This window comes from Equus quagga, chromosome 7 (assembly GCF_021613505.1).
Source record: "Equus quagga isolate Etosha38 chromosome 7, UCLA_HA_Equagga_1.0, whole genome shotgun sequence".
Classification (NCBI taxonomy): domain Eukaryota; kingdom Metazoa; phylum Chordata; class Mammalia; order Perissodactyla; family Equidae; genus Equus; species Equus quagga.
In genome coordinates, this window is record NC_060273.1 from 52,547,009 (window position 1) to 52,572,700 (window position 25,692).

The 25,692-nt window shown below is 46.7% G+C and overlaps 1 protein-coding gene across 4 annotated transcripts in view; it reads right to left on the reverse strand.

Moving 5' to 3' along the window:
• GABRP (gamma-aminobutyric acid type A receptor subunit pi) overlaps positions 1-16,650 on the reverse strand; it is a 28,790-nt gene extending 12,140 nt beyond the window's left edge. The window contains exons 1-5 of one of the 4 annotated variants that reach the window (XM_046667525.1): positions 16,486-16,649; positions 16,067-16,152; positions 11,360-11,460; positions 10,783-10,901; positions 348-415 (exon numbers count right to left, since the gene is read on the reverse strand). In XM_046667525.1, the coding sequence (XP_046523481.1) occupies positions 348-415; positions 10,783-10,901; positions 11,360-11,412 (240 nt within the window). In that variant the 5' untranslated portion in view covers positions 11,413-11,460; positions 16,067-16,152; positions 16,486-16,649. Of the gene's footprint in view, positions 1-347; positions 416-10,782; positions 10,902-11,359; positions 11,461-11,828; positions 12,028-16,066; positions 16,153-16,485 lie in introns of those variants that run through there. The other 3 variants (XM_046667524.1, XM_046667526.1, XM_046667527.1) reach the window with 3 other exon arrangements.
• Positions 16,651-25,692: the final 9,042 nt, after the last annotated feature.

A 25,692-nucleotide genomic window follows, 5' to 3' on the forward strand; every position in this document is an offset into this window, starting at 1 on the left:
GATTGTTGGTTTTCGATGGTGTGTCTCCGGCTCTGTGAGAGGCCGTGTGACCTTCAGCCGTCCCCCCTGCATTTCTGTTCTTTCCCCCATTTCTACCTCTCACCAAGGCACCCACTCCACTCCCTCGTTTCCCACTCCTGGCCTTGGAAGCCACTTTCCTCCTGCTACTCAGAAGATCTGTTTTACGAGAATCTCCCAGGGTCTTGGGTTTCGGGATAGGTCTCCAGCTTCTGGCATTCCCAGTGCAGGAGAGCTGTGAGTCTCTGTTTCTGAGTAGCTAGAAAGCATATCCCCATAAAACACAAGGTGAGGGACTCCTTGGGTGGAGACGAAGGGGCCACACTTACCATGTTACTCTCTGAGATACTAGAAATACTTGCAATGTCCAGAGTCAGTGCTATCTGAACTGGTTCTCCTAAGAATGAAGAAAACATTGGAAAGACTTACATAGAAACACAGACAAAAGGTTTCCTAACGTTACATGAGGGCAATTAAAAAATAATCTTAGAAAATTGCAGAAGTAACACTTGCTTGTTGGAACATTTTAAACATTCTAGAAGTATATAAAGTAAAAGGTTCATCTCTATCCTCCCCCTCTCAGGAGGAACCGTCGTGTAAAGCGTGCCTCCCTTTTGTATGAAAAAATGAACAAATATGGAGAGGGGGTGGGGCAAAATGGCGGGGTGAGCTGACCCCAGATTCTCTCCCCTCCAAAATACAACAAAAGATTGGAAGAACTGAATTTCAGAGAACAAAAATAATGCCAGCTCATTAGACACCTACAATACCAAGAAGGCGGAGATCATAAACTTTGCTTACACCTTTCGAGGCGCTGGAAGGGTAGGAGAGAACATCGCTCCCTCCCCTAGAGTCTGCGATGGGTGCGGCGCGGGTCGGGAAGGAGCGGGGGAGGGGCCGTGCGACCGGGGGATCATCCAGGACTCCTGCTGCTGACTCAGTGGAGACCCACTGATGGGCGGGGGGGCGGGGGGGGGGCGGGAAGCTTCCATCCGCGGGGACCCTATAAATCAAGGGCCTTGGGAGACCAGAGAACAGAACTGATCTGAATCCAGACCGGCGCGTGTGAGTAACAGCCCCTCCCCCCCAGCGAAGCCAGTGGGCGCAGCCATCTTGCCTGGAAGGCGGAGAGCTCATAACACACCGCTCTCGACCCCCATCTAGTGGCGACAGGCTGTAACTGCAACTGAATTCTACCACCATGAGAAAAAACCGCTCCTCTACCATCCAGCAATTTATAAAAGCCCCAGACCAGAAGGAAAACAATAAAAACACAGAATTAAGTCCTGAGGACTTGGAATTAGGTAAACTAAGTGATAATGAGTTCAGAGCAGCTATAATAAAAAAACTCAATGAGGCAGAGAGAAAGATAGAGAAACAAGCCGAGTTCTGGAGTTACTTCACAAAAGAGATTGAAATCATAAAGAAGAATCAAACAGAATTACTTGAGATGAAAAACACAATGGACCAGATAAAACAGAATACAGATTCCCTGAATGCCGGTGTAGACAACATAGAGGAGAAAATTAGCATAATCGAGGACAGACAGGCTGAATGGCACCAGACAAAGGAAGAAAGAGAACTAAGAATTTAAAAAAATGAGGAAAATCTCCGAGAGATAATGGATTCAATGAGGAGTAAGAACATAAGGATCATAGGAATTCCCGAGAATATGGAAAAGGAAAATGGAGCAGAAAGTGTGCTTAACGAAATTATTGAAGAGAATTTCCCAAATCTAGGGCTCCATGGAGAAATGTGTGTAGAGGAGGGTTTTAGATCTCCTAGATTTGTCAATGTAAAAAGACCTACTGCAAGGCACATAGTAGTAAAGTTGGCAAATAGGAATGATAAGGAGAGAATACTCAGGGAAGTAAGGAAAAAAAGAGAATAACCTATAAAGGAGCCCCTATCAGACTGTCAGCAGATTTCTCTACAGAAACCCTACAAGCTAGGAGAGAATGGAGTGATATATTAAAAGCTTTAAAGGATAAAAACCTTCAGCCAAGAATACTCTATCCAGCAAGAATTTCCTTCAGATATGAGGGAGAAATTAAATCTTTTCCAGACAAACAAAAGTTAAGGGAATTTGTAACTAAAAGCCCTCCATTACAAGAAATCCTCAAGAAGGCTCTCATACTTGAAAAAAGAAAAAAGGGAGAAAGGGGACACAAGCCACAGACTAGGGAGACCGATGGATAGAACCAGAACAGGATAGCAAATATTCAACTATAGCATTAGGGTAAAAATAAGGAAACTACCAAAACAAGGATGATCTTAGCACTCTAACTACAAATTAGTAAGACGAGTTGGAATAAAAAATGAAAATAATTATTTAGGAGGGGAAGAGCAAAGGGTCTAAATCAGTATTGGTCAAGTAGGTAAGAGACCACCAGAGAATAGACTATATTATACACGAGATTCTAAATACAAACTTCAAGGTAGACACTAAAATAAAGTACAGAACAGAGTCAGAAATCATAAATAAGGAAAAATCTAAGAAACCCAGCATAAGAAATTGCAGTATTAAATGGGTAGTCTAAAGCACACAGGAAAACAAGATAATGAGTGACTGATTAACAGCACTAAGTCCACATGCATCAATAATCACTCTCAATGTGAACGGATTGAACTCTCCAATAAAAAGACACAGAGTGGCAAAATGGATTAAAGAACAAGATCCAACAATTTGTTGCCTCCAGGAAACACACCTCAGCCCCAAGGACAAACACAGACTCAGGGTGAAGGGGTGGAGGACAATACTTCAAGCAAATAGCAAGGAAAAAAAGGCAGGTGTTGCAATTCTAATATCAGACCAAGTGGATTTCAAAATAAGACAGGTAAAGAGAGACACAGAGGGACAATATATAATGATCAAAGGGACACTTCATCAAGAAGAAATAACGCTTATAAATATCTATGCACCCAACACAGGAGCACCAAGATTCATAAAGCAACTGTTAACAGACCTAAAGGAAGATGTTAAAAACAACACAATAATAGTAGGGGACCTCAACACCCCACTCACATCAATGGACAGATCATCCAGACAGAAAATCAACAAGGAAATAGTGGAGCTAAATGAAAAACTAAAACAATTGGACTTAATAGACATATATAGATCACTCCACCCTGAAAGAGCTGAATACACATTCTTCTCAAGTGCACATGGAACATTCTCTAGGATAGACCATATGTTGGGAAACAAGGCAAGCCTCTACAAATTTAAAAAAATTGAAATAATAACAAACATCTTCTCAGATCATAGTGCTATAAGGCTAGAAATTAATTACAAGGAAAAAGCTGAGAAAGGAACAAAGATGTGGAGACTAAACAACACACTACTGAACAAGCAATGGATCATTGAAGAAATTAAAGAAGAAATAAAAAAATACCTGGAAACAAATGAAAATGATAGCATGCCATACCAACTCATATGGGATACAGCAAAAGCTGTTTTAAGAGGACAATTCATCGCAATACAGGCACATCTTAACAAACAAGAAAAATCCCAAATAAGCAACCTTAAAGCACACCTAACTGAACTAGAGAAAAAAGAACAAATGAAGCCCAAAGTCAGCAGAAGGAGAGAAATAATAAAAATCAGAGCAGAAATAAATACTATTGAAACGAAAAAGGCAGTAGAAAGGATCAATGAGACAAAGAGCTGTTTTTTTTTTTTTAAGATTTTATTTTTTTCCTTTTCCTCCCCAAAGCCCCCCAGTACATAGTTGTATATTCTTTGTTGTTGGTCCTTCTAGTTGTGGCATGTGGGACGCTGCCTCAGCGTGGCTTGATGAGCAGTGCCATGTCCACGCCCAGGATTCGAACCAACGAAACACTGGGCCGCCTGCTGCGGAGCGCGCGAACTTAACCACTCAGCCACAGGGCCAGCCCCAAAGAGCTGGTTTTTTGAGAAGATAAATAAAATTGACAAACCACTAGCCAGACTTACAAAGAAAAAAAGGGAGAAAGCTCAAATAAACAAAATCAGAAATGAGCAAGGAGAAATAACAACAGACTCTGCAGAAATACAACAGATTATAAGAGAATACTACAAAAAACTATATGCCAACCTAGAGGAAATGGATAAATTCCTGGACTCCTACAATCTCCCAAAGCTCACTCAAGAAGAGGCAGACAATTTGAACAGACCAATCACAAGGAAAGAGATTGAAAGAGCAATCAAAAACATCCCAAAGAATAAAACCCCAGGACCGGATGGCTTTCCTGGGGAATTCTACCAAACTTTCAGAGAGGATTTAATACCTATCCTTTTCAAGCTATTCCAAAAAATTAGGGAAGATGGAACACTTCCTAACACATTCTATGAGGCCAACATCACGCTGATACCAAAACCTGACAAGGACACCACAAAAAAAGAGAACTACAGGCCAATATCACTGATGAACATAGATGCAAAAATTCTAAACAAAATTTTGGCAACCAGAATTCAGCAATTCATCAAAAGAATCATACATCAGGATCAGGTGGGATTCATACCAGGGACACAGGGATGGTTCAACATTCGCAAATCAATCAACGTGATACACCACATCAACAAACTGAGGAATAAAAACCACATGATCATCTCAATAGATGCAGAGAAGGCATTTGACAAGATCCAACAGCCATTTATGATAAAAACTCTGAACAAAATGGGCATAGAAGGAAACTACCTCAACATAGTAAAGGCCATATACGACAAACCCATAGCCAACATCATACTCAATGGGCAAAAACTGAACCCCATCCCCCTGAAAACAGGAACGAGACAAGGATGCCCTCTATCACCACTCTTATTTAACATAGTACTGGAGGTCCTGGCCGGAGCAATCAGGCAAGAAAAAGGAATAAAAGGAATCCAAATAGGGAGGGAAGAAGTGAAACTCTCACTGTTTGCAGATGACATGATCTTATATATAGAAAACCCCAAAGAATCCATTGGAAAACTGTTAGAAGTAATCAACAACTACAGCAAAGTTGCAGGGTATAAAATCAATTTGCATAAATCAGTAGCATTTCTATACTCCAGTAATGAACCAACAGAAAAAGAACTCAAGAATACAATACCATTCACAATCGCAACAAAAAGAATAAAATACCTTGGGGTAAATTTAACTAAGGAAGTGAAGGACCTATATAATGAAAATTACAAGGCCTTTCTGAGAGAATTGGATGACGACATAAGGAGATGGAAAGACATTCCAGGTACATGGATTGGAAGAATAAACATAGTTAAAATGTCCGTTCTACCTAAAGCAATCTACAGATTCAACGCCATCCCAATCAGAATCCCAATGACATTCTTTACAGAATTAGAACAAAGAATCCTAAAATTCATATGGGGCAACAAAAGACCCCGAATTGCTAAAGCAATCCTGAGAAAAAAGAACACAACGGGAGGCATCACAATCCCTGACTTCAAAACATACTACAAAGCTACAGTAATCAAAACAGCCTGGTACTGGTACAAAAACAGGTGCACAGATCAATGGAACAGAATTGAAAGCCCAGAAATGAAACCACACATCTATGGACAGCTTATCTTTGACAAAGGAGCTGAGGGCATACAATGGAGAAAAGAAAGTCTTTTCAACAAATGGTGCTGGGAAAACTGGAAAGCCACATGTAAAAGAATGAAAATTGACCATTCTTTTTCACCATTCACCAAAATAAACTCAAAATTGATTAAAGACCTAAAGCTGAGACCTGAAACCATAAGGCTTCTGGAAGAAAATGTAGGCAGTACACTCTTTGACATCAGTATTAAAAGGATGTTTTCAGACACCATGCCTTCTCAGAGAAGTGAAACAATAGAAAGAATAAACAAATGGGACTTCATCAGATTAAAGAGCTTCTTTAAGGCAAATGAAAACAGGATTGAAACAAAAAAACAACCCACTAACTGGGAAAAAATATTTGCAAGTCATATATCTGACAAAAGCTTAATATCCATAATATATAAAGAACTCTCGCAACTCAACAGCAAAACATCAAACAACCCAATCAAAAAATGGGCAGGAGACACAAACAGACATTTCTCCAAAGAAGATATACTGATGGCCAATAGGCACATGAAAAGATGCTCATCATCGCTGATCATCAGGGAAATGCAAATCATATCTACACTAAGATATCACCTTACACCTGTTAGAATGACAAAAATATCTAAAACTAATAGCAACAAATGTTGGAGAGGTTGCAGAGAAAAAGGAACCCTCATACACTGCTGGTGGGAATGCAAACTGGTGCAGCCACTATGGAAAACAGTATGGAGATTCCTCAAAAAGTTAAAAATAGAACTACCATACGATCCAGCCATCCCACTACTGGGTATTTATCCAAAGAGCTTGAAGTCAGCAATCCCAAAAGTCCTATGCACCCCAATGTTTATTGCAGCACTGTTTACAATAGCCAAGATGTGGAAGCAACCTAAGTGTCCAGCAACAGACGAATGGATAAAGAAGATGTGGTACATATATACAATGGAATACTACTCAGCTGCAAAACAGAACAAAATCATTCCATTTGCAATAACATGGATGGACCTTGAGAGAATTATGTTAAGTGAAATAAGCCAGTGAGAGAAAGATAATCTGTCTATGACTCCACTCATATGAGGAATTTAAAATTACGGACTAAGAACAGTTTAGTGGATAACAGGGAAAAGGTGGGGTGGGGGGTGGGCACAAAGGGTGAAGTGGTGCACCTACAACATGACTGACAAACATTAATGTACAACTGAAATTTCACAAGATTGTAACCTATCAATAACTCAATAAAAAAAAAAAGAAAAAAAAAGAACAAATATACAGTTAGCTTACTGCCTGAGACAGACCGCGCTATACCCATTAGTCCATGTGATAACGGATGTCATGCATTTGCTATTTCTTACTTGGAGGGTTTTTTCTATGGTGCTTGCAAGGGACTAATTATTTAGAAATGTAATAGACATTTGGGAATTTGTGCACGGATGTCCTTTTAGTTTCTCCCTCAACTAAGTAAATTTACCACAAGATGGCATTCAAGACTGTTCACGTTGAGCTCTTCCCCGCCTCCTGACACTTCCCCTCCTCCCTTTACACTCCAGGAGCCCTAAACTATTTAGAATTCCAGAGCCTTCTCCGCTTGGTCTGGTGTACAGATGTGGGGCCTCAATCTTGGAGTCTCGGCTGACAGGCCACACTCCTGAGAGTGCCAGTCTTACCTCTAGAGACCGAGGCCTCGAGCCACCACTTGCAGAAGCTAGACAAGCCCCGGGACATTTCCCCTCCTTAGACTGGAGATGGGGGAGATAAGCCCAGGCGGCAGAAAGATGTGAGTTTAGATCTGGGAAAAGTTAACACATCTTTCCGAAATGCAGGTTTCTCGCATGCAAGTGGGGATAACGCTCATGACAGCACAGGCTCATGGAGAGGGTTACATGAGATTAGGCGTGTGACAGCTGCTTTGCACGGTGGCAGCAGCAAGAGGGAATGGAAGTGAAGTCCTTGCCCAGACAGAGATCCAGAAGGTGCTCAAAACTAGTCAACTGTACAGAGCTTCTGGCATTGTGTTTGTCACGTAATAACAGGCGCTCAGTAAATGAACTTCCCTTGCCCTCTTCCATGATCCCAGCTAACCGTGGAAAAGGAGCAACTCCCCTCCCTGGGTTAATAGATGACATAGCATTCTCTTGTGATAAGTAACCAGGGGTGCCTCAGGGGACCGTGACAGTGCATTAACCAGGAAGAGGAGAGGCAGAATTCAAAGGAAGCTTAAAAACATCCACTCGGAAGGAATCAGACAAAGCAACGAATTATTAATCGAAGAAAGCCAAGCCATAGAATATAGGTAGGAATTTGGAAATTGAGTTTTAGAGTCAATGCAGTTAAAATAATTAAGTTTATACTTGGTGTTAATACTCGGTGGAAAAAGGGGAGACCTTTGGGGGCAGATCCTGGAAGGTGCTGAAGGGGGCTGGTGATAAGTGCCTTTTGGCCCCTGAAGGCAGCACCGCACAGCGTCAAGAGGAGGAGCTCGGAGTCAGTGTTTGAATTCCATGCTGGCCACTTCATAGCCGTGTGACCTTGAGCAAATTGCTAAACCTCTCTGTTCTACAGTTTCTCACCTGTAAAACAGATTGCTAACGCCTACTGTCAAGAGTTGGCCGGGAAGGTCACAGGGTCGATTTTAAATGCCTGGAACACGGTGGGCTGTTGGTGAGCGTCAGTTGCCCTCCCTGAGGAATGTGAACAGAAAACACACAAGAGCTCCCATCCTTCTGCGTTCTTTTGTTTAGTTTGTTTCTCGATAGTCTAGTCCAGGCCTTGCCTCAGTCAGCTAATTTATGGACCAGAGCTTGCTCTCTTCCCCTCGAGTTATGAAAGTAAGCTGTGCCACCAGAGGGCAGCTTTTTCCTAGGAAAGAGGTCAAAGCCCGTGCTCACTAGGGCCTGCTTACAAACCTGTGCTGTCTAGCTCAGTCCCTGAAAATCCTGTGGAGGTCTTGTCTCTTAAGGACCTCGAGGTCCTAGGACCTGGGTGGACAGACATTACAGAGAACAATGGCCTCTCCATGGGCCTCCAGGCTGCCACATAAGTGTGGGCTTCTTTAGGAGGCAGAGTGCCAAAGCCACATAATAAGAGGTTGTGCGTTGTGCCTTCCCCTCTTTTTGACTGAAGACCCCTTGCCCTATTTTCACTCCAGGTGGTTCTGGGCCTCACGTCCCCTTGGGTCCACCCAGGTTCAGAATGAGCATCTTGCCTGAGGACCCTGCATCTCGTTGGCCAGTGAGCAGGCAACAAGAAGGGCAGTGTCCTGGCTTAACTGTTTGGGATTTCAGAGGCAGAGGAATTGCTGGATGGACCTAACCAGGGGGTGCAGACTCACATGCCGGTTGTTAGTGTTCAACGAGGCCTGGGGAAACCAGGGGAGGTTGAAGCTCCCTCAGTCCCTTAACATGAGGACCTCAAATCCGAATTGTTTGGCCACAAAAATGCATCTCTCAGATCTCCAACTGAGCGGGTGTGGTTGGCCGAGGGCCCCAGCTGCTATGCTCTGAACTCTGTCATCACACCTGCTCTGGGGCCACACTTCCCATGGCCTGCGCCCTACCAGTGACTGAACACAGCAGGGACACTAAGGCAGGCCTGCTCTTTGGAGGCACAGAGATGAGACACTCCTCTGATGGCAACTTTGGCTCAAGGACTGCTGGTGGCCTTTCCAAACACACTTAGAACTGCGCTGCCCACCAAGCCCTCCACCCAGCCTGCTTCCCTCCCTCTCTCCTTCTCTCTCCTATCCGGGGCCAGATCTGCATCGCAGTCAGACAGCTCTCCAGCTTCCCTCTTTCCTGCCGCATATCCCTCACATTTACAGCCCCAGTAAAGATATTGCGCTGACAATCCCCTCCCGGTGTCTGCTCCTCAGAGGACCTGGACTAACCCACTGAGCCTCGATCTGACCAGAGACTTTTACCATCTGAAGGGAGGAGCTGGAAGGAAGAAGGATTAAAATGGACTGAACCCTGAGGATGTGGCAGGCACCACGCTTCACGTCTACATACTTCACCTCATTCGGTCTTCCCTGTGAGTTAGACAACATGTCCCCATTTTACAGAAAGGGGAAATGAGGCTCAGAAGCCAGCATGCCTGTCAGGCAGTAGAGTCAGGAGCCAAACTCAGGTTTGCTTAACTCCAAGGCTCCTTCTACTACTTTCTGCTCTGTGTAAGGGGATGTCAGAGACCACCTGGGTTCAATCTTGCATTTTACAAAGAGAGAGACTGAGACTCTGTGAAGAAGTACACAGTGGTCTCATTCCTTCCCTTCTTGCCTTGTTCTTTCAACAAATATTAATTGACAACTTGCTAGATGTCAAGCACTGAGCTGCTGCTGGGGTTAGTGAGGCAAATAAGGCAAGACTGCCCCAAGAGGCTGCAGCCGAGAGCTGAGACAGACAGAAAATCAGTGACAATGACGGGATCACCAGGTGATGGCTGTGTTTTGGAGGTGTGCTTAAAATAAAGTGTGAAGAAGGGGATGGGGCCTGGAGGAATCAGGGAAGGCTGCTCAGAGAAAGAAGCCTTTGACCTGAAACATGAAGGGAAACTGGCATTTTGTCAGGAATCAAGTTGGAGGAAGCCACTCTTTGCAGGTAAACAGTCTCAGCACAGGCCTGGAGGCCAGAGAAGCCAAGGTGGTCAGGGAGCATTCGGGGCACACCTGCTGGAAGGCACGGGGGAGAGCTGGGGCAGGTGAGATGGGCAGACAGATAGAGGCTGGGCTGGGCAGGGCCTGGCATGCCGTGCAAGGGGCTTTGGACTCTATGCTGAGGATGCTGGGATGCAGGCAGGTATTTTGAGCAGGCAAAGGACCCAGACGGGTCACCCAGGTGGGGGAGTGGGGCTTAGCTTTCAGGGCACAGGCTGGAGGCGGGAAGACCAGATGGACTAGAGCTGGTGAGACATGGTGAGTTCCTTGAACTATGACACTGGCAGCGGAGGCGGATGGAAGACAGCGTGTGAGAGGTTGTCTGGGGGCCCTGGTAACCATTTCAATGGGGAAGAGTGTTTCTTTATTTACAGAGAAAGGTGGAGAAGGAAAGGGCTTTCTCCAAGGCAGCATGAAAAATCATTGCCAGCAGTCCTCATCCATCATCGCCAATCCATAACAGGCTGTAGATCAGAAAATGGGGTCCACTCAAACCTCCTGAAACCCTCCTCTGCACGTTGCCTCTGTTCCTGTCCTTTTGAACTGATGTCCTGGACGAAAAGGATGACCTACCGCCAAAATTGGGCCGGAGAAATTTGTTATATCCTGCTGTGAGATTCTCAAAGCCAGGCAGGGAGAGCTTGTCGCTTCTGCCGACCTCGATGTTGAACCGATTCCCCTGGACGCACATCCTGGAAAAGAAAATGGATTTTGGTGCCCATGCTTGTTTACGTGTGAATAAATGTGTGCGCATAAACTTGAGCTTGTGTTTGCATGCATGCGTGTATGTGCCCACGTACCAGTGATGACTTTCCCAAGAACAAACCTCTAATTTTCAGCTGCTGAATTAGTATGTCCCTATCCCACTCCATTGTATTACTCATTCGCCATACATCAGAATGTGGTAATTTGGACTCTCCAAGTGTCTTCCCAAAAAACACATGGGGTTCATCCACCTATGACCATTTTGGAAGCTTGAGATGTCCAGATAGAATAAATGGCAGGAAGTTGCATTGTCCGGGGGTGCCAGGGAGGTGAATGGACTAGGTTTTGCCTCCCCACTGTGAGCAGAAAGAGCTGCCTGCCTCCCACCGCATGCGCATGCACAAAGCAGTTCAGACCAGGGCCCTTGTCAGGTAGCAGAGCTCACCTTCCAGTGAAGAGACCCAGACACATGAAGGTCAAGTGGAGACTGTATCTCATGTTGAGGAGCTGCTTGCGCAGAGAGGGGCCGATGTAGGAATCAGTCACCTGGGGAAACAGATGGGGCAGGTGGGAGGCAGACAACCCAGAAGGCTCCCCTCCTCCCAGCCCAGGTTCTCTGTCCTGGGGGTCATCAGTCGCAGCATGTTCTCAAAAGGCATGAGGAGCAGCCTCTCTCCACACCTTCCGGTTACTGCTCCTGCTCCCTGCATGCCATCCAGAAGGACTTCATTTTGGGAGATCACATTTTAAATCCAACCCAAATAAAGGCCGAGACTTTGTTTAGAGAGTGGCTCACCAGCACCAGAAATGCAGCTGGTCCATCCTGGGCTGCGTATTTGGAGAACCCCAAGACTATTCTCACCCTGTCCTTGACCTGACTTTGCCAGGAAGGACACCCCCAACTATATACTCACCCGACCGTGCCATTTATCAGAGGGTCTAGCCCACTAAGCAGGTCTTCTAGACAAGAAATGAAAACTTCCTGAGAACCTTCCATGTATCAGGGAATGTGTTAGGTACTTTCCCACAGATCTTCTCATTCGAGCCGCACGATGCCCTTGAGGTGGGCGGGTTAATCCCTGTACTGCGATGAGGAAGTAGAGGCTCCTGGGAAGGTCATCGTGCTAGTGAATGTCAGAGGAGACGTTGAATGCAGGGCTGGCAGCCTCGCCACCCAGTGACACTGGCTGCTCTCCCAACCTCCCAGACCTGCTCCCTGGGGCTCCCAGACATTCAGCTGGTGTGAGTGAGCATCGTGTATGCATGAGGACTGTCAGGATAGGCACAGCCCTGGGGCCCTCCTCAGGTTTGGGAGCTGTTGTTGGCCTGCCCTTTGAGAGAACAGCAGGCAGGCAGGCTGGCGAGCCTGTGACTGCAGAGTAGGTCACACTGACAGCAGAGTAGGATTTCTTGGGCGGGCCTCATCAGGGCCCCAACCCTACCCAGGTAGGCCCAGGACACACTATACCCACCCGCCTCTGTGAACCAGGCCACTTTCTACAGTGTAAACATTCTGGGGCTTAGGGTGCGATTCAGCCATTAATTAGCTAATATTACTTTACTTACAAAACAACAAATGCTCGTTGTAGAAATGAAAACAAGATAGAAATGTATAAAGTTAAAAGTGTAAGTCCCAGCGAGGTATCAGTGTAGGTTCATCGATTTAACAAATGTTCCACTCTGGTGGGGGCTGTACCCTATGCGTGGGGGGATCAATTTTGCTGTGAACTTAAAACTTTTCTAAAAAACAAAGTCTATTAAAAAAAAGTGCAGGGGCCGGCCCTGTGGCTGAGTGGGTAAGTTTGCATGATCCACTTCAGTGGCCCAGGGTTTCACTGGTTTGGATCCTGGGCGCAGACACGGCACCACTCATCAAGCCATGCTGAGGTGGCATCCCATGTGGCATAACCAGAAGGACCTACAACTAGAATACACAACTATGTACCAGGGGGCTTTGAGGAGAAGGAGAAAAAAAAAGAAGACGATTGGCAACAGATGTTAGCTCAGGTGCCAATCTTTAAAAAAAAGTCTAAAGTCTTCCCTCACTTCTCTCCAGCCTCCTGCCTCTGAGAGAACAATGGTTAACAGTTGTTTCCACACATGCACACATATAATTATATACACATACATCTTTGAATGAAGAAAAAGGTTTAAAAGCAAAATTGGGGTGATAGCATGCATATCTTTTTGCTATTTACATTTTTTCACTTAACAATAATAATAGCAAATATTTATTGAATACTTAATGCATGCTTGCACTGTGCTAAGAACCTCTGGAATCCTCACAACTTTTCGAAGTAGTTACTACCATTCTCCTCATTTTACAAATGAAAAATTCTGAGGCTTAGAGAGGATAAGAAACAGTCCCAAGGTTACATAGGGAGTGAGCGGCAGAATCGAATCCAGACAAGCTGACCCAAGCACTTTTAATCACTGCACCATGACACATGCTCTCCCAATGTCAGTGACACCTTTCCATGTCACTTCCTATAGATGTGCCTCATTCTTTCTAATGGCTGCAAGATATTTCATAAGATCAATGTACCAACATTTATGTAATATGTGTCCAATTTATGGACACTAAGTTATTCCTAAAACTTTTTTTTTTTTTGGTGAGGAAGACTGGTCCTGAGCTAACATCTGTTGCCAATCTTCCTCTTTTTGCTTCAGGAAGATTGTCCCTGAGCTAACATCTGTGGCAATCTTCCTCTATTCATTTATTTTTTTTTTTGAGGAAGATTAGCCCTGAGCTAACATCTGTGCCCATCTTCCTCTAGTTTATATGTGGGATGCCTGCCACAGCATGGCTTGGCAAGTGGTGCATAGGTCTGCACCTGGGATCTGAACTGGTGACCCCCGGGCCACCGAAGCAGAATGTGTGAACTTAACGGTTGCACCATTGGGCCGGCCCCTTCAATCTTACTCTATTTTGTATGTGGGACGCCACCACAGCATGGCTTGATGAGTGATGTGTAGGTCTGTGCCTGGGATCTGAACCTGTGAACCCTGGGCCATCAAAGCAGAGCACGTGAACTTTAACCACTACGCCACTGGGCTGGCCCCTCCAAATTTTTACTGTTACAAAATCAGCAATGAGCAGCTTTGCACACATATAAGCTCCTGTAATTCTGCACTCTGCCATTTGTCTCTACTTCAGCCCTTCCTTCTCACTCATCAAAAATACCAGCTATGAAATCAGCATTATCAATTCACTAACGATCACACACAAACTTTCTCCCTTTAGTCCACCTCCCCAGTCTCTGTCCTTCCCCCTGTCCCCAGCATCAAGTTGAAGAGGGTCCCTGGAGTGACTCCCATGCACTCCATCCCTTCATTCAATTTCCCCAAGGCTTCACGAGCTCCCGCTATGAGTCAGACATGTGTGAGGCATCCCCAGAGCACCGATCTAGTAGGGGAGAGAGGAGTGTAAGCAGTGAAAGAACACAATGTTCCCTGTGACTATTCTACGGCAGGGGCCAAGGTAAAGGGCACACGGTGTGCAAAGGCAGTGAGTGGTCAGCTCCATTGCGGAAGGGTGGGACACGGCCAAGAGGAACAGCATTGAGAAGGTCTTTGGATTCTTGAAGAGTGTTTTTGCATTTGCCAAGTGAACAAAGGAGGGCAGGACCTTCTGGATGTTGCACAAAGATGTGGAGGCTTGCCTATGGACGCTCTGCCACCCACTCTGCTTAGTCTCTCCCCCAGCCCATGGCCATCTGTGACTTCTTCCTAGTTTGGCCTGAATCAGCTCCATTCTCATTTTGGGATATTCCTCAATTCTTCCCCCTCCTATAGGAAACTGCCCTTGATGAAGCAAGCTGGGGAACAATCTAGTCTTCAGTTCTGAGACTCCTACTGAATTGTGTTTTCCCTGTGGCCAACCCCATGTTAAAAAGTGGGCACATCTGGGCTCTGGAACTCTGAATCTTCTCCAAGGAAGAAGCTTTGCCCGGGCTAGACCTGGAAATGCGATCCCATCCCAGGCTGCTTGCTCTGCTTAGGTTGCTGAGACATCTCATCTTATAATGAAAGAAAAGAGAAGTGGAGAAATCCCTCTGAATGCCTCCTGGGTGCTAGGTGCCATGCTAAGTGCTTCATCTCATTTAATTCTCATGACCAGCTGGCCCGGTAGGTGTTAATATCTAGGGCTGACTCTCAGATTGGCGGAGAGATTTGGCTGAGGCCACATAGCGATTCAGTGCTCGTGATCTGAAACTAGGTCTTCCAAGCCCCTGTTCTTTGCACTGCGTCTGGGAAGAGGGCCTCCAGCTCCACAAGCTGAACTGGACTCCACTGGGCTCTGGTCCTTCTTACACCAAAGCCATCCCTGGGATGCAGTGCTGCATCCGTGTACCAAGCAGCAAGTGCAGCTGGTGCCTTCTCCCCATGCGGCAGAGGAGCCAACCATTAAGTGATGACTTGTGTATCCACCTGCCTGAATAGCGGCTCTGGCCACATGAATATAAACACTGATGCAAACACTGGGAATCGCATTAGGCAGAGCTGTGCACTGAGCCACCAGAGGGCAGTGCCCTGACGGTTGTCCCTGCAGCCACAACTCAGATTCTGGCTGGAACCATCCAGCCTTTTGCACCTGCAGGAACATGGTTCTCAGGAGGTCCCTGGAGCCTCCTGAGCAGGGCAGCCTATGGAATCTTACCCTACTCTGAAGGGACCTCTGCCATGATCCCCCCCCTTTACCGGTGGAAGAGAGCTTGAAATTTAGATTCAGACACACTTGGGTCATTTATGCTCTCAGAGCCTCAGTTTTCCATCTGACAAATGGGAGTAGAAAGCACTCCGTAAACAGTTTTCACTGACCTGTCCCTTCTGCGTCTTCCATGGGGACTTCAGTGATCCCACTATGACTATGAGAACCCAAAGCTCAAGCTCTTTCTAGTACACCCCATGCTGCCACCCAGGGTGTGCACGGACCACGGTGTCATTTTGAGGGCATCAGTTTGGCACCACCTCAGGAAGGACAGGGTCAGACACAGGATCATCTTTTTCTGGACTCGCTCTGAGAAGCAGAGGTAATTCCAATACATGTGGGTTTCCACTCCTGTTGCCAGAATCTCCATCACATAAATACTGTGACCCCCAAACTTGTCCCACTCTACTCCTTCCTCCTCAGGCACTGTTTCCCCCTCACCAGTCACTTCTGCATCATTTGCTGGGAAGCAGGAGAGGAGCCAGAATTACGCTGAGGTGGGGGAGGCATGATCGCCATGGGTCCTCCTTAAAAAAATCACAGAAAACGAAGTTGTGCGGTGTGAGCCCTGCTTGGCAGCACAGAGAGGAATACCTGTGGCTCTAGTGTCAGACGGGAGCTCTAATCTTGGCTCTGCACTTGCTCTGAGACAGGGTTACTTCTCCCTGAGGTTTAGTTTTCTCCACTGTAAAATGGGACAGTAATCCACAGCTCTTCAGACAAGGGTGAGACCTGATACAAAGAAGGTGCTCAGCAATTCAGGCCCCGTGCCCTTCTCGCAGTCCCAGCAGGGCTTGTACTTGCCACTCTGCTTCCCTCTCCTCCCTCCAAGCGCTAGGAGGCACCAGCAATTCCCTTACCAGACGGCTGCCGAGGCTCTGTTACAGCAGGTTCTTCGGGCCTTCAGGCCGGGCTTTCACGCTGGGCATGGGCTTCTGGGTCCTGGAGATTCTCCCCATCCTCAGCCCTGAGCCCTCGGATGCCAGCACAGCCACTCTCTCATGGAGCGGCTCTCTCTGTGGGGAAGACGGAGCTGCAGGACCGGCTAAGCAGACTGGTGGGCGGAGCCTCTCGCAGCTCCTCCTCTGGGTGGAGCTCCGGCCTGGTCCGGTGTGTCTGTGGGAATCGCCCGGCTCCTACCATGGCTCTCGGCTGCCAGGGGTTTGAGTCTGAGTTGCAGTCTCAGTCGTGCTCCTGAGCCCAGCCAGAAAACACTCTTGAGATCAAAGACCTATTAAAGTCAAACAAAGCTGGTGACCCACCCATCACACCTGGAAGATGACTCTCAGGTTCTGAATTTGGAGGACACCCCTCTATCCTGGTATAATGGAAGGGGAGTTAGCAGTATGTATGACCTTGGGCAAGCCACTTCATTTACCTCCCTAGTCCTCAGCTTCCCATCCATAAGATAGAACTTGACCATTTCTAAAATCCTGATTCCTGGTTGTGCATTTTAACAGCATCTTTGGGATCAACAGAAAGCCAAACTATGTAAAAGGAGACTTGCAGATCCCGGGATATCGTGCTTCCTTCTGGGCTGGGAAGTTTCAAAAAGAGACCTAGGAGCCAGGAGAATGGAGGATAGAGGCTGAGCAGGCCAACCTAGGAAGAGGTGGGAGAGACTCTGGGAGAAATTTGGCTAGATTTCTAGATTCACCTCCTTCCCCATCCCTAATCCCCTCTCTCACATGCAGCGTTCTTTAACTCCCTGCAAAGGCCCTTTAGGAGCATCCTTCCAGCATGGCCAGTCCAACCTCCTAACAGAAGTGCTTCAACAGTGTTTGCTGAGCCCTGAGTCCTCCCTGTCACCAAAGCCAGGGGCCCGAAACTCACTCCTGGCTCCCACTCCATGGGAGGGCACGAGGAATTCCCTGGAGGCTTGTCTTTGCACCCTGGGAGAGCTGGGAGCCAGGGAGGGAGTCCGATGGAGGTGCCCAGGAGAGAGCTGTGTCTGTGACAATACGCTCCAAGGCACCTTCTACCCTCCTGACATCATGGCCAAGCTCCCACCCAGCCTCCCACCAGTCTTGGAGGTGGGGACGGGGGAGACAGGGGGAGAAGTAGGAGAGGGAGTGAATGGAGCTGCAGAAAGTAAAAGGGGGTAGGAAGGAGGTGTGGGCCTCAGTGTACAATGCCCCACAGATGCCTTTGTCTCCCAACTGGTTTCCTTAGTGTGCCCCTGGAGCCTGGCCAGCCTTGGAAACATTTCTGTGCTGGTTGGTAGGGAGTAGGCGCCTGAAGAGAAAGCTCTATGATTTCTCCTGAGAGGCCTCACTTTCACCTGGGAACCTTGAGGGCGGCTGGAACAGGAATGGTTGAGGAGCCGGTTTCAGGTTCTCAACGAATGGAAAGTGGTTTGGGGCTTTTCTCAGAATTTCCAAGATGTTCTCACATAAAACAAAGGCTCCAAAGTAACAAAGACAATTCAGAGCTGGGGAGTGGGGGTGGGAGAGGGCCGTGTCCTCTGACTCAGGTACAGTGAGACAAAGAACACAGGCCGGCTATCTGGGTGACTTTGGGCAAGTTACTCAGCCTCTCTGGATCTCAGGTTTCTTTATCTGACAAATGGGGATGATCATTCCTCACAGCATTGCTGCAAGAATTCAGCAATGACAGGTGCGATGGCATATCTGAAACCATCTGGCATATTGCTCCTGGCACATTGTAGGTGCTCAATAAAATGTTCTTTTTATCCTGATGTTGTTACTATTTTCTCCTGTTTGTACTTATCTGTCCAATCCTCCATCCATCTAAAGTACCTATCTATCTATCTATCATCTGTATTTGTCATTAATCTATCATCTCTATCTCTATCATTAATCCATCGTCTATTATCTATCATCTATCTACCTACCTACCCATCTATCCTGTATTTAATCTTCCCAGTCAGATGGTTAGTGCTTTCACTGCATGTGTTTATATTGTATTCTGTGTAAGCATTCAGTAGATATGTTAATAGACTGATTTTACTGTGGGTCAGGGCAAGCCCGAACTCAAGTTAATAAAGTAGGTAGGATAAGGCGTCTTATCTACAACCTTCAAACAGTGCTTCAATCTAGTGCCAACTTTTTCTTTGATTTCTTTCAGATCAATTAAAGAAATGCCCACAGTGAGGAGTTTCAGGGAAGGCGGGCTCTTCTCCAGTGGTCCTGGACAGCCTTGCTCCTTGGCTCCAGAACCCCCAGGGCTTCTGCACCATCCCGACCACCTAATTTCCACGCGTGACCTCTAGTCTCAGGATGCCTGAGGTCAGTGGTATTTCAGGATGCTCAGCTATGCGGACACACTGCCCACGCGTTACTCATCTTGGAGTCCACCTCCTACACCACACGGCTACACACCCTCCTAGAATGTGTCCCAGAAAAACACAAGCCAGAGTGAGTGAGTAAGCTCTGCCCGGTGCCTCGATCACCGTGCATACAGGACACTAAGAAGTCATAATGATACTGTGCATTTATACAGTGATTTGAAGTTTTCAGAGCCTTTTCACGTGCCTGTGCCTTGTCTTATTTGAGCCACATAATGATCCTGTGAAGCAGGCAGGATTTGTTCCTTTGTTCTCATTTTGCAGATGAGGAAGCTGTGCCCACAGTCATACAGCTGCTTGGAAGTAGAGCGAGTGTGGACTGGAACCCAGGTCTTAGGATTCCAAGTCAGCTGCTTACCTCACATGTTCATTTACTACTGGTGAGGAGTACAGAGGAACAGAGGTCAAGTGACACAGGGGACAGAGACAGCCTTTGGAGCTTCCCTAGCCTGGGAGGCCATGGTGGGACACAGCCACCCAGCACCTGAGCTTCCCAGAAAATGCTTTCTGTCAGACTGGATACCCCGGGGACCTGCAATCCCAGCTGGAAACTCTAGGTAACCTTGACCCCCTAATTCTCCCTCCCTCCAATCAATATCTGATGCACCGCCACCCCAGACACCTTCTCATTCATTTCATCTGCCAGTGCCTGACTCAGCATCTCCTCATCTTGGAGACCTGGGCCTCCAAAAAGAGGAGATGTGCCAGGCCCTGTGCAAGGTGAGGATCTGGGGTGTGGGAAGAAAATATGAGAACTTCTATGGCTTCGAACAATAGGAAAGATGTTGCACTTTCCTAGTATTTACTACGTGGATGGATACTGGCCGCTCACTGCTCTGTTGGTGAGACTGTCCAAGGTCACATATGGAGGTCACGTACGGACAGGCCGGGCCACATTAGCCTGAGGATGGAGCAGGGGCTTTAAACAGAGAGGGCTTCCCCCCACTCCTTTGCTTTCAGTGTAACTTGACCTTCTGCAGTGCATGTGAGCCAGGTTAAATGGATTTATGATTTGTTTTCACTACGTTAACCATAAAGAAATGGACACATGGCTTAAAAATGAGCCCTGCAAAAAGAAAGCACTGGGAAAAGATAGCACTAATAACGGGAACAGAAACAAACAAGAAAATGGTAGTGTTGACCCTTCACCTATCTCAAGCCTAACCTATATAAACATCTTTCAAATGAAGAGTTTTAGTGGTTTTCAAAGCTTTTAGTTAAAACCATAAAAAATGTAATTGACGAGCTTGTAAGAATAATTGACTGACATCAGAGAAGATGGAAAGTTACCAGCTGCATTTAAACAAAAGCCTTTGTACAATTGGTAAGACTGAAAAATTAATATTTTAGTAAGCACAGCCAATGTAGCTCTTTTTCCGTTTGGATCTGTGCACCTAGTGAGGTCTTTTTTTTCCAATTCTGAAAGCTATTAGAACCAAGTATCAAAATAATGTGAACTTAAACCCAGACCTTCTAAATATTGAACTGCAAAATCTTAGTATGAAGATAACACAAACATAATCAAACGTATCAACCACATTGGAATCACAACAAATATCAGTATTCATAATAATTCCTTTCAGCGAAAGTTTTTTTTTGTATGGTTAAGAAAAACAAAAGCTTAAAAAGTAGTGTTATTTCATCTTTATCTCATCCATTTAAATGCCTCTTTTGCTCTGTGTCTTCCCATGATATTGTGATTTATAATAAGAAATACATATTTGATCTTCATGCTTGTTCCTGGTACAAGGTTCCTAAAACCCTTGGAATTTCCTAAGTGACAAGAGCGATCAAGGTGTTTTTTGTTATGTTAATGAGGTAACTTTGGAAAGCCCCAGGGAGGGCAGAGGGGCTGGAGGTTGAATCAGTCATCAACGGCTAACGCTTTAATCAATCATGCTTAAGTAATAAAGCCTCCATAAAACCCAAAAGGACGGGGTTCAGAGAGCTTCTGGGGTGGTGCACACACGGAGAGTGCATGAAGCTCCGCGCCCTTTCCCCACACCTTGCCCTCTGCGTCTCTTCCAAATCTGGCTGTTCCTGACTTATATCCCTTTCTAATAAACTGGTAATCTAGTAAGGAAAATGTTCCTCTGAGGCCTGTGAGTGGCTCTAGCAAATTAATTGAACCCAAAGAGGTGGTTGTTGGAACCTATGATCTTTGTGATTGGCATCTGAAGTGTGTGTGTTGGGGGGCAGTCTTGTAGGACTGAGCCGTAGCTGTAACCGTGGGATCTGGTGCTGTGTCCAGGTAGATAGTGTCAGAACTGAGTTGAATTGTAGGACATCCAGCTGGCATCAGAGTTGCTTGTTGGTGTGGGGAAAAAACCCACACATCGGAATTGGGTGCAGAATTGTTACTTACACACATACTATATTAGGATATAAGACATGTATAAGTTTCTAAGCAAATAAATGTATGTATATTAGGCTATGGGATCAAAAAAGTGTGGAGACGGTGGGACAGGCTACTGAGGAAGTTCCTGGCTGTCCTTTCAGCTTCCAGTTGTATTTTGTCTACCACACGTTACCAGACTGATCTTTGTAAAGACCCAGAGGGGAACAAATGACAACTCTGATTTCTGCTCTCTGTTGAGCCCCCAACTCCTACAAAGACTGTCAGCCCTAAATGCCTTCAGGGGCATTTACCTTGCTGTTAAGGTAGGTGAGTAGGTAACGACGTAAGAAGAGGGCTGAGTGTAAGGCACAGTGGAACCATGGCAAACAAGAGAGTTCTTTGCCTAAAAACATAACAATTTAAAAATTTTAAACCCTAGACAGGCAAAAGAATGCTGTGGCCTGGATCCCACTTGTGGGCTGTGATGGGGTTCAGGGCAGGCCGCCCCAAGATGCACCACTCTGGCATGTGGACTATTTCGAGCTGCAGACAATAAAGGCTCAGACTCAGCAAGAAATTTGACCTTTCCCCCCAACTGCCTAAAAGAAATTTGAAATAAAGGCCTGTCCCCAGACGGGTCATCACCATAGATAACTTTGGGTTCCGGTAGACTGGGAGGATCCTTGCTAAGCCCACTCTTATCAAAGTTCTATTTACCAAACATTTGCTTTTCCATTTCCATGTGAGTTGCCTTCCTCCCCTTTGAAGACCCAAACCATGACCCTAAACGTCCTCCTTGTCTGTAGCTGGAGATGCTTAACGAGGCAGCCTCGGCCAGTTGGCTGAGTTGCTCAGTTTGCCTGAGCCTCTCCCATGTATACATGCTATAAAGCTTTGTTTAATTTTCTCCTGTTATTCTGTCTCATGTGAATTTAATTCGTTGTCCAGCAGAAGGACCCAGAGCGGGTAAAGGAAATGTCTTCCTCCCCTTCAGCTGGCACTTGTAACCCCTGAACAGGTCAAGGCTGACCTTGGGAAACACCATCTACCTCTCCAGAGATGTCTCTTGCTGCTTCCTCCCCAACGCTGCCTACATTGTGGTCATGGCTAATTTGCGCTGAGCTTTGCCCTCTGCTATTCTCTCTTCCTGGCCAAGGAAACCTGATTTAAACAAGCCCGATCCTGATGCCAGCTCCTCTGTGGAGCTCCTCGACTCTCCCTTCCCGGAGCTGCCCTGACACGTTGCTCTCATTGGGTTTTAATGTTCTCAACACGTCACTGACCTGCCTGTCTCCACCACTAAGCTGAGTGTTCCCGGAGGTCAGATCCTTTGTCTTATTAATTGGCGCTTCCCCAACACCAAGGTCAGTGCCTTGGTCACCAAGTGGGTTCTCAGAAAGTCTGCTGAAGCGATGAATGAATGCAAACAGTGGCACCTGCACACTGGTAACAGTGGGGTATTATTAGCTTTAGTATTTGCTTCTAATTTCTAATAATAATATAGACAGACCTTCTCCTTTCACTCCTTTGCCCTCTCTGCAACCCCCTCAGCTTCAAGGCATAAACTTTCAGACTTTTATGCTTAAAGGACTGGAAGGAAAAGAAATGGCAAGTGGTGAAAGTTCCTTTCCTGGCCATGTCTCTGCAGCAGAGACAGCATGTGGCTAAGGCAGGGGCTTCCACAGCGTGCCTGCGTCAGGACCACCAGAGGTGCTTGTTAAAAATGCACATTCCCGGGCCTCTCTCCGGACCGACTGAATCAGTCTCAAGAAGTGAGGCCTAGGAATCTGAATTTTGATAAGCTCCCCCAGGTAGTTCTTATTCATTCTAACATTTGAGGACTCTTGCTGTAAGGTAGAGCTCCCATTTCATTCATTCATTGATTCAGTGAATCAATATTACTGAATATCTACCCATCCTGCGCCAGGCACGTGCTCCGTGCTACGTGCTGGTGGGATATTGCTGACTCACTCACTGGTCCTTCCTCTTTTAAAGCTCACAGTTTAGAGGTGGAGACAGACAATAAATAAACTTATTCAACTAAAACTTGTGATGAGAGCTCTGAAGGAAATAAACAGGCTGTAAAAACAGAGATTAAGAAGGAGGGCTGGCCATCTTAGATAGAGTGACCCTGGAATGTCCCTTTGAGAGGTGATCCCTGGAGGATGGGAAGGAGTTGGCCCTGTGTCAGGAGGGCTGGGGAGGCAGGGTGGGGGTCGGGGAAGAATGCTCGGGGGCTTGGGAATGCTGTGGGAGCCCCTGGTCCGGGGAAGTGAGTCTTGACCGCATGAGGAGCTGAGAGCCGGCCTCGTGCCTCCTCACCTCAGGAGGCTTCTCATCACCAACTCTTGGAAACTGTAATGTCTGCAGTAACATAAACCCTAGGTTAGACTCGGACCCTTCACGTCTCCTGGGTTTCAGCCAGACTCCCACAGTCTGAGAATCCTGGAAGCCGGGGGAGGTCTGCACGCACCCGCCAGCCCTTACTCCTTTGTTCTTGTTCTCTCAATCAGCCTTTTCTTCTGAGCTGCTAAGTCACCGGCACCTTTAGAAGATTGTGCCAGAAAGCTGAGAGTATTAAAGATGTTAGACATTCCTCCCAAGCCGCAAACACAATCACTGGCACTGTGGGTTCCAGGGCAGGTGAAGGAAGGTGGGCTGGACTGACCGGGAAACAGGCTGAGTCCCTCCTGAGGGCAGAGCATCCACACCCCTTCCTGTGGACTGGGAACCTGCTCCCAGGAAGGCGGCTGGGTGACGGATTTGTTGCAGAGGGTGTGCTATACCAGCAACGGAGCTTCAGAGCCAGAGGAGGGCAAGCGCCTCACCAGGCCTCCGCCCTCACTTTCCTGGAAAGAACTCATGTCCAGCATCCCCAACCTTACCATATTCTCTCCACTCAAAACAGAAACAAAAAACAAAGCCTTAAGGTCATTGCCAGAGGGTTGGGCTATACACATTACCTTTATTTGTCAAATGATTCCCCGGTCAGTTTCGGGCACTCCTTGAATCCAGATATTCCTCTGCATTAACAACGTTGCCTTTGTTCCAGAGCCCGGTGGGGCCTCTCATTGCTCTGAAGGGACCCAGAATACGGTGCTGTGGCACAAAAATTATTTTGAACAGAAGGCATTTGAGTTCCTGAAATCGCTTACCTGCCTAAAAGCATTGCTTCCCAAAAGAACTAAAAAACTCAGTTGTCATAAAGCCCTTCCCACCCCTCCAGCTGCCACAACAATCAGGAAAGACTGATTCTTATCACTAGAGATGAGAAGTCTCCACCTCGCACCTAAACAGACACTGTCACCAAAACTATCATCTCTCCCATCTGTTCTCCTAGGGGTCATTTGTCTGTCCTAAAACTCACTTGTTTTCCCATAAGTGCCCCCCCCCTCCACTTCTAAGAAGTTACTGGTTTTTGTAAGTGCCTTTCTCCCTGTCCCCTCCCCCTATTAAGACGGTATATAAGCCTCCAATTTTCACTGCCCCTTCATGTCCCATTTCGTTGTGAACTCTCTACTTACTCGAGGAAAATCTGTCTTTTCTCTTGTTAATCTGTCTTTTGCCAGTTTAATTCGAAGACCCTCAAACTCTTACATAAGAGGGTAGAATAAAAGTTTTTTCTCCTCAACAGCTTCATTTCATTTCCCAAGTTGCCCCTGCCCAGCTGGATCCCTGGCCTCTTCCTCAGGAGTCAGGAGGCACCTCTGGCTGAGGGGGCTGAGGTCTGCTTGTCGCCAGGCGATGAAACGTCTCCGGGGAGGCCAGCAGAGCTCAGGGCCCCGGGTCTGGTTCTGGATTAGAAGTTTCAGTTGGAGGCTGAGGAGAATGGAGCACAGGTACTGGCGTCAAAGCTGGCTTCCAGTATCTTGGCTCTGACGATTCCTACTCTGCGATCTTGGCAATCATCTCAGCACTTTGAGCTTCAGTTTTTCATCTGTAAAATGGGGATAACAGTATCTCCTTTGTGGCGTTAGCATACATAGAGTACCTTGTACTATGCCTGGCACACAGGTGGTGCTTAATAAATATTTTTTATCTGTGATTTCAGACCCAGGGCCCTGAATGGCTGGTTGTACCCTCCCTGGAAGCATTTGGTGTTGTAAGATGCTGGCATGGCATCTGGCGCCAGAAACCTACCAGCCTGCACCTTTAAGGCTGGCGTCCGTGGATGGATTGGCGCAGGGCCGCATTCTCAGAGTCTGCAGCTTCGTGGGCTGGGCTGCTGGGATGGCTCCAGAGCCTTGGAGTACAGACCTCACGTACTTGGGGTTCACCGTCCCATTCTGGCTTGCCCCCCTCCAGTTTCATTCCCTCTTGTCAATACTCTTCCTGAAATTCTCATACAACCAGATGACTTCTCTGCTTAAAGATCCTTCAGTGGATTTTTTTAAAATAAACCCTTTCAGCATGGCGTTCAAG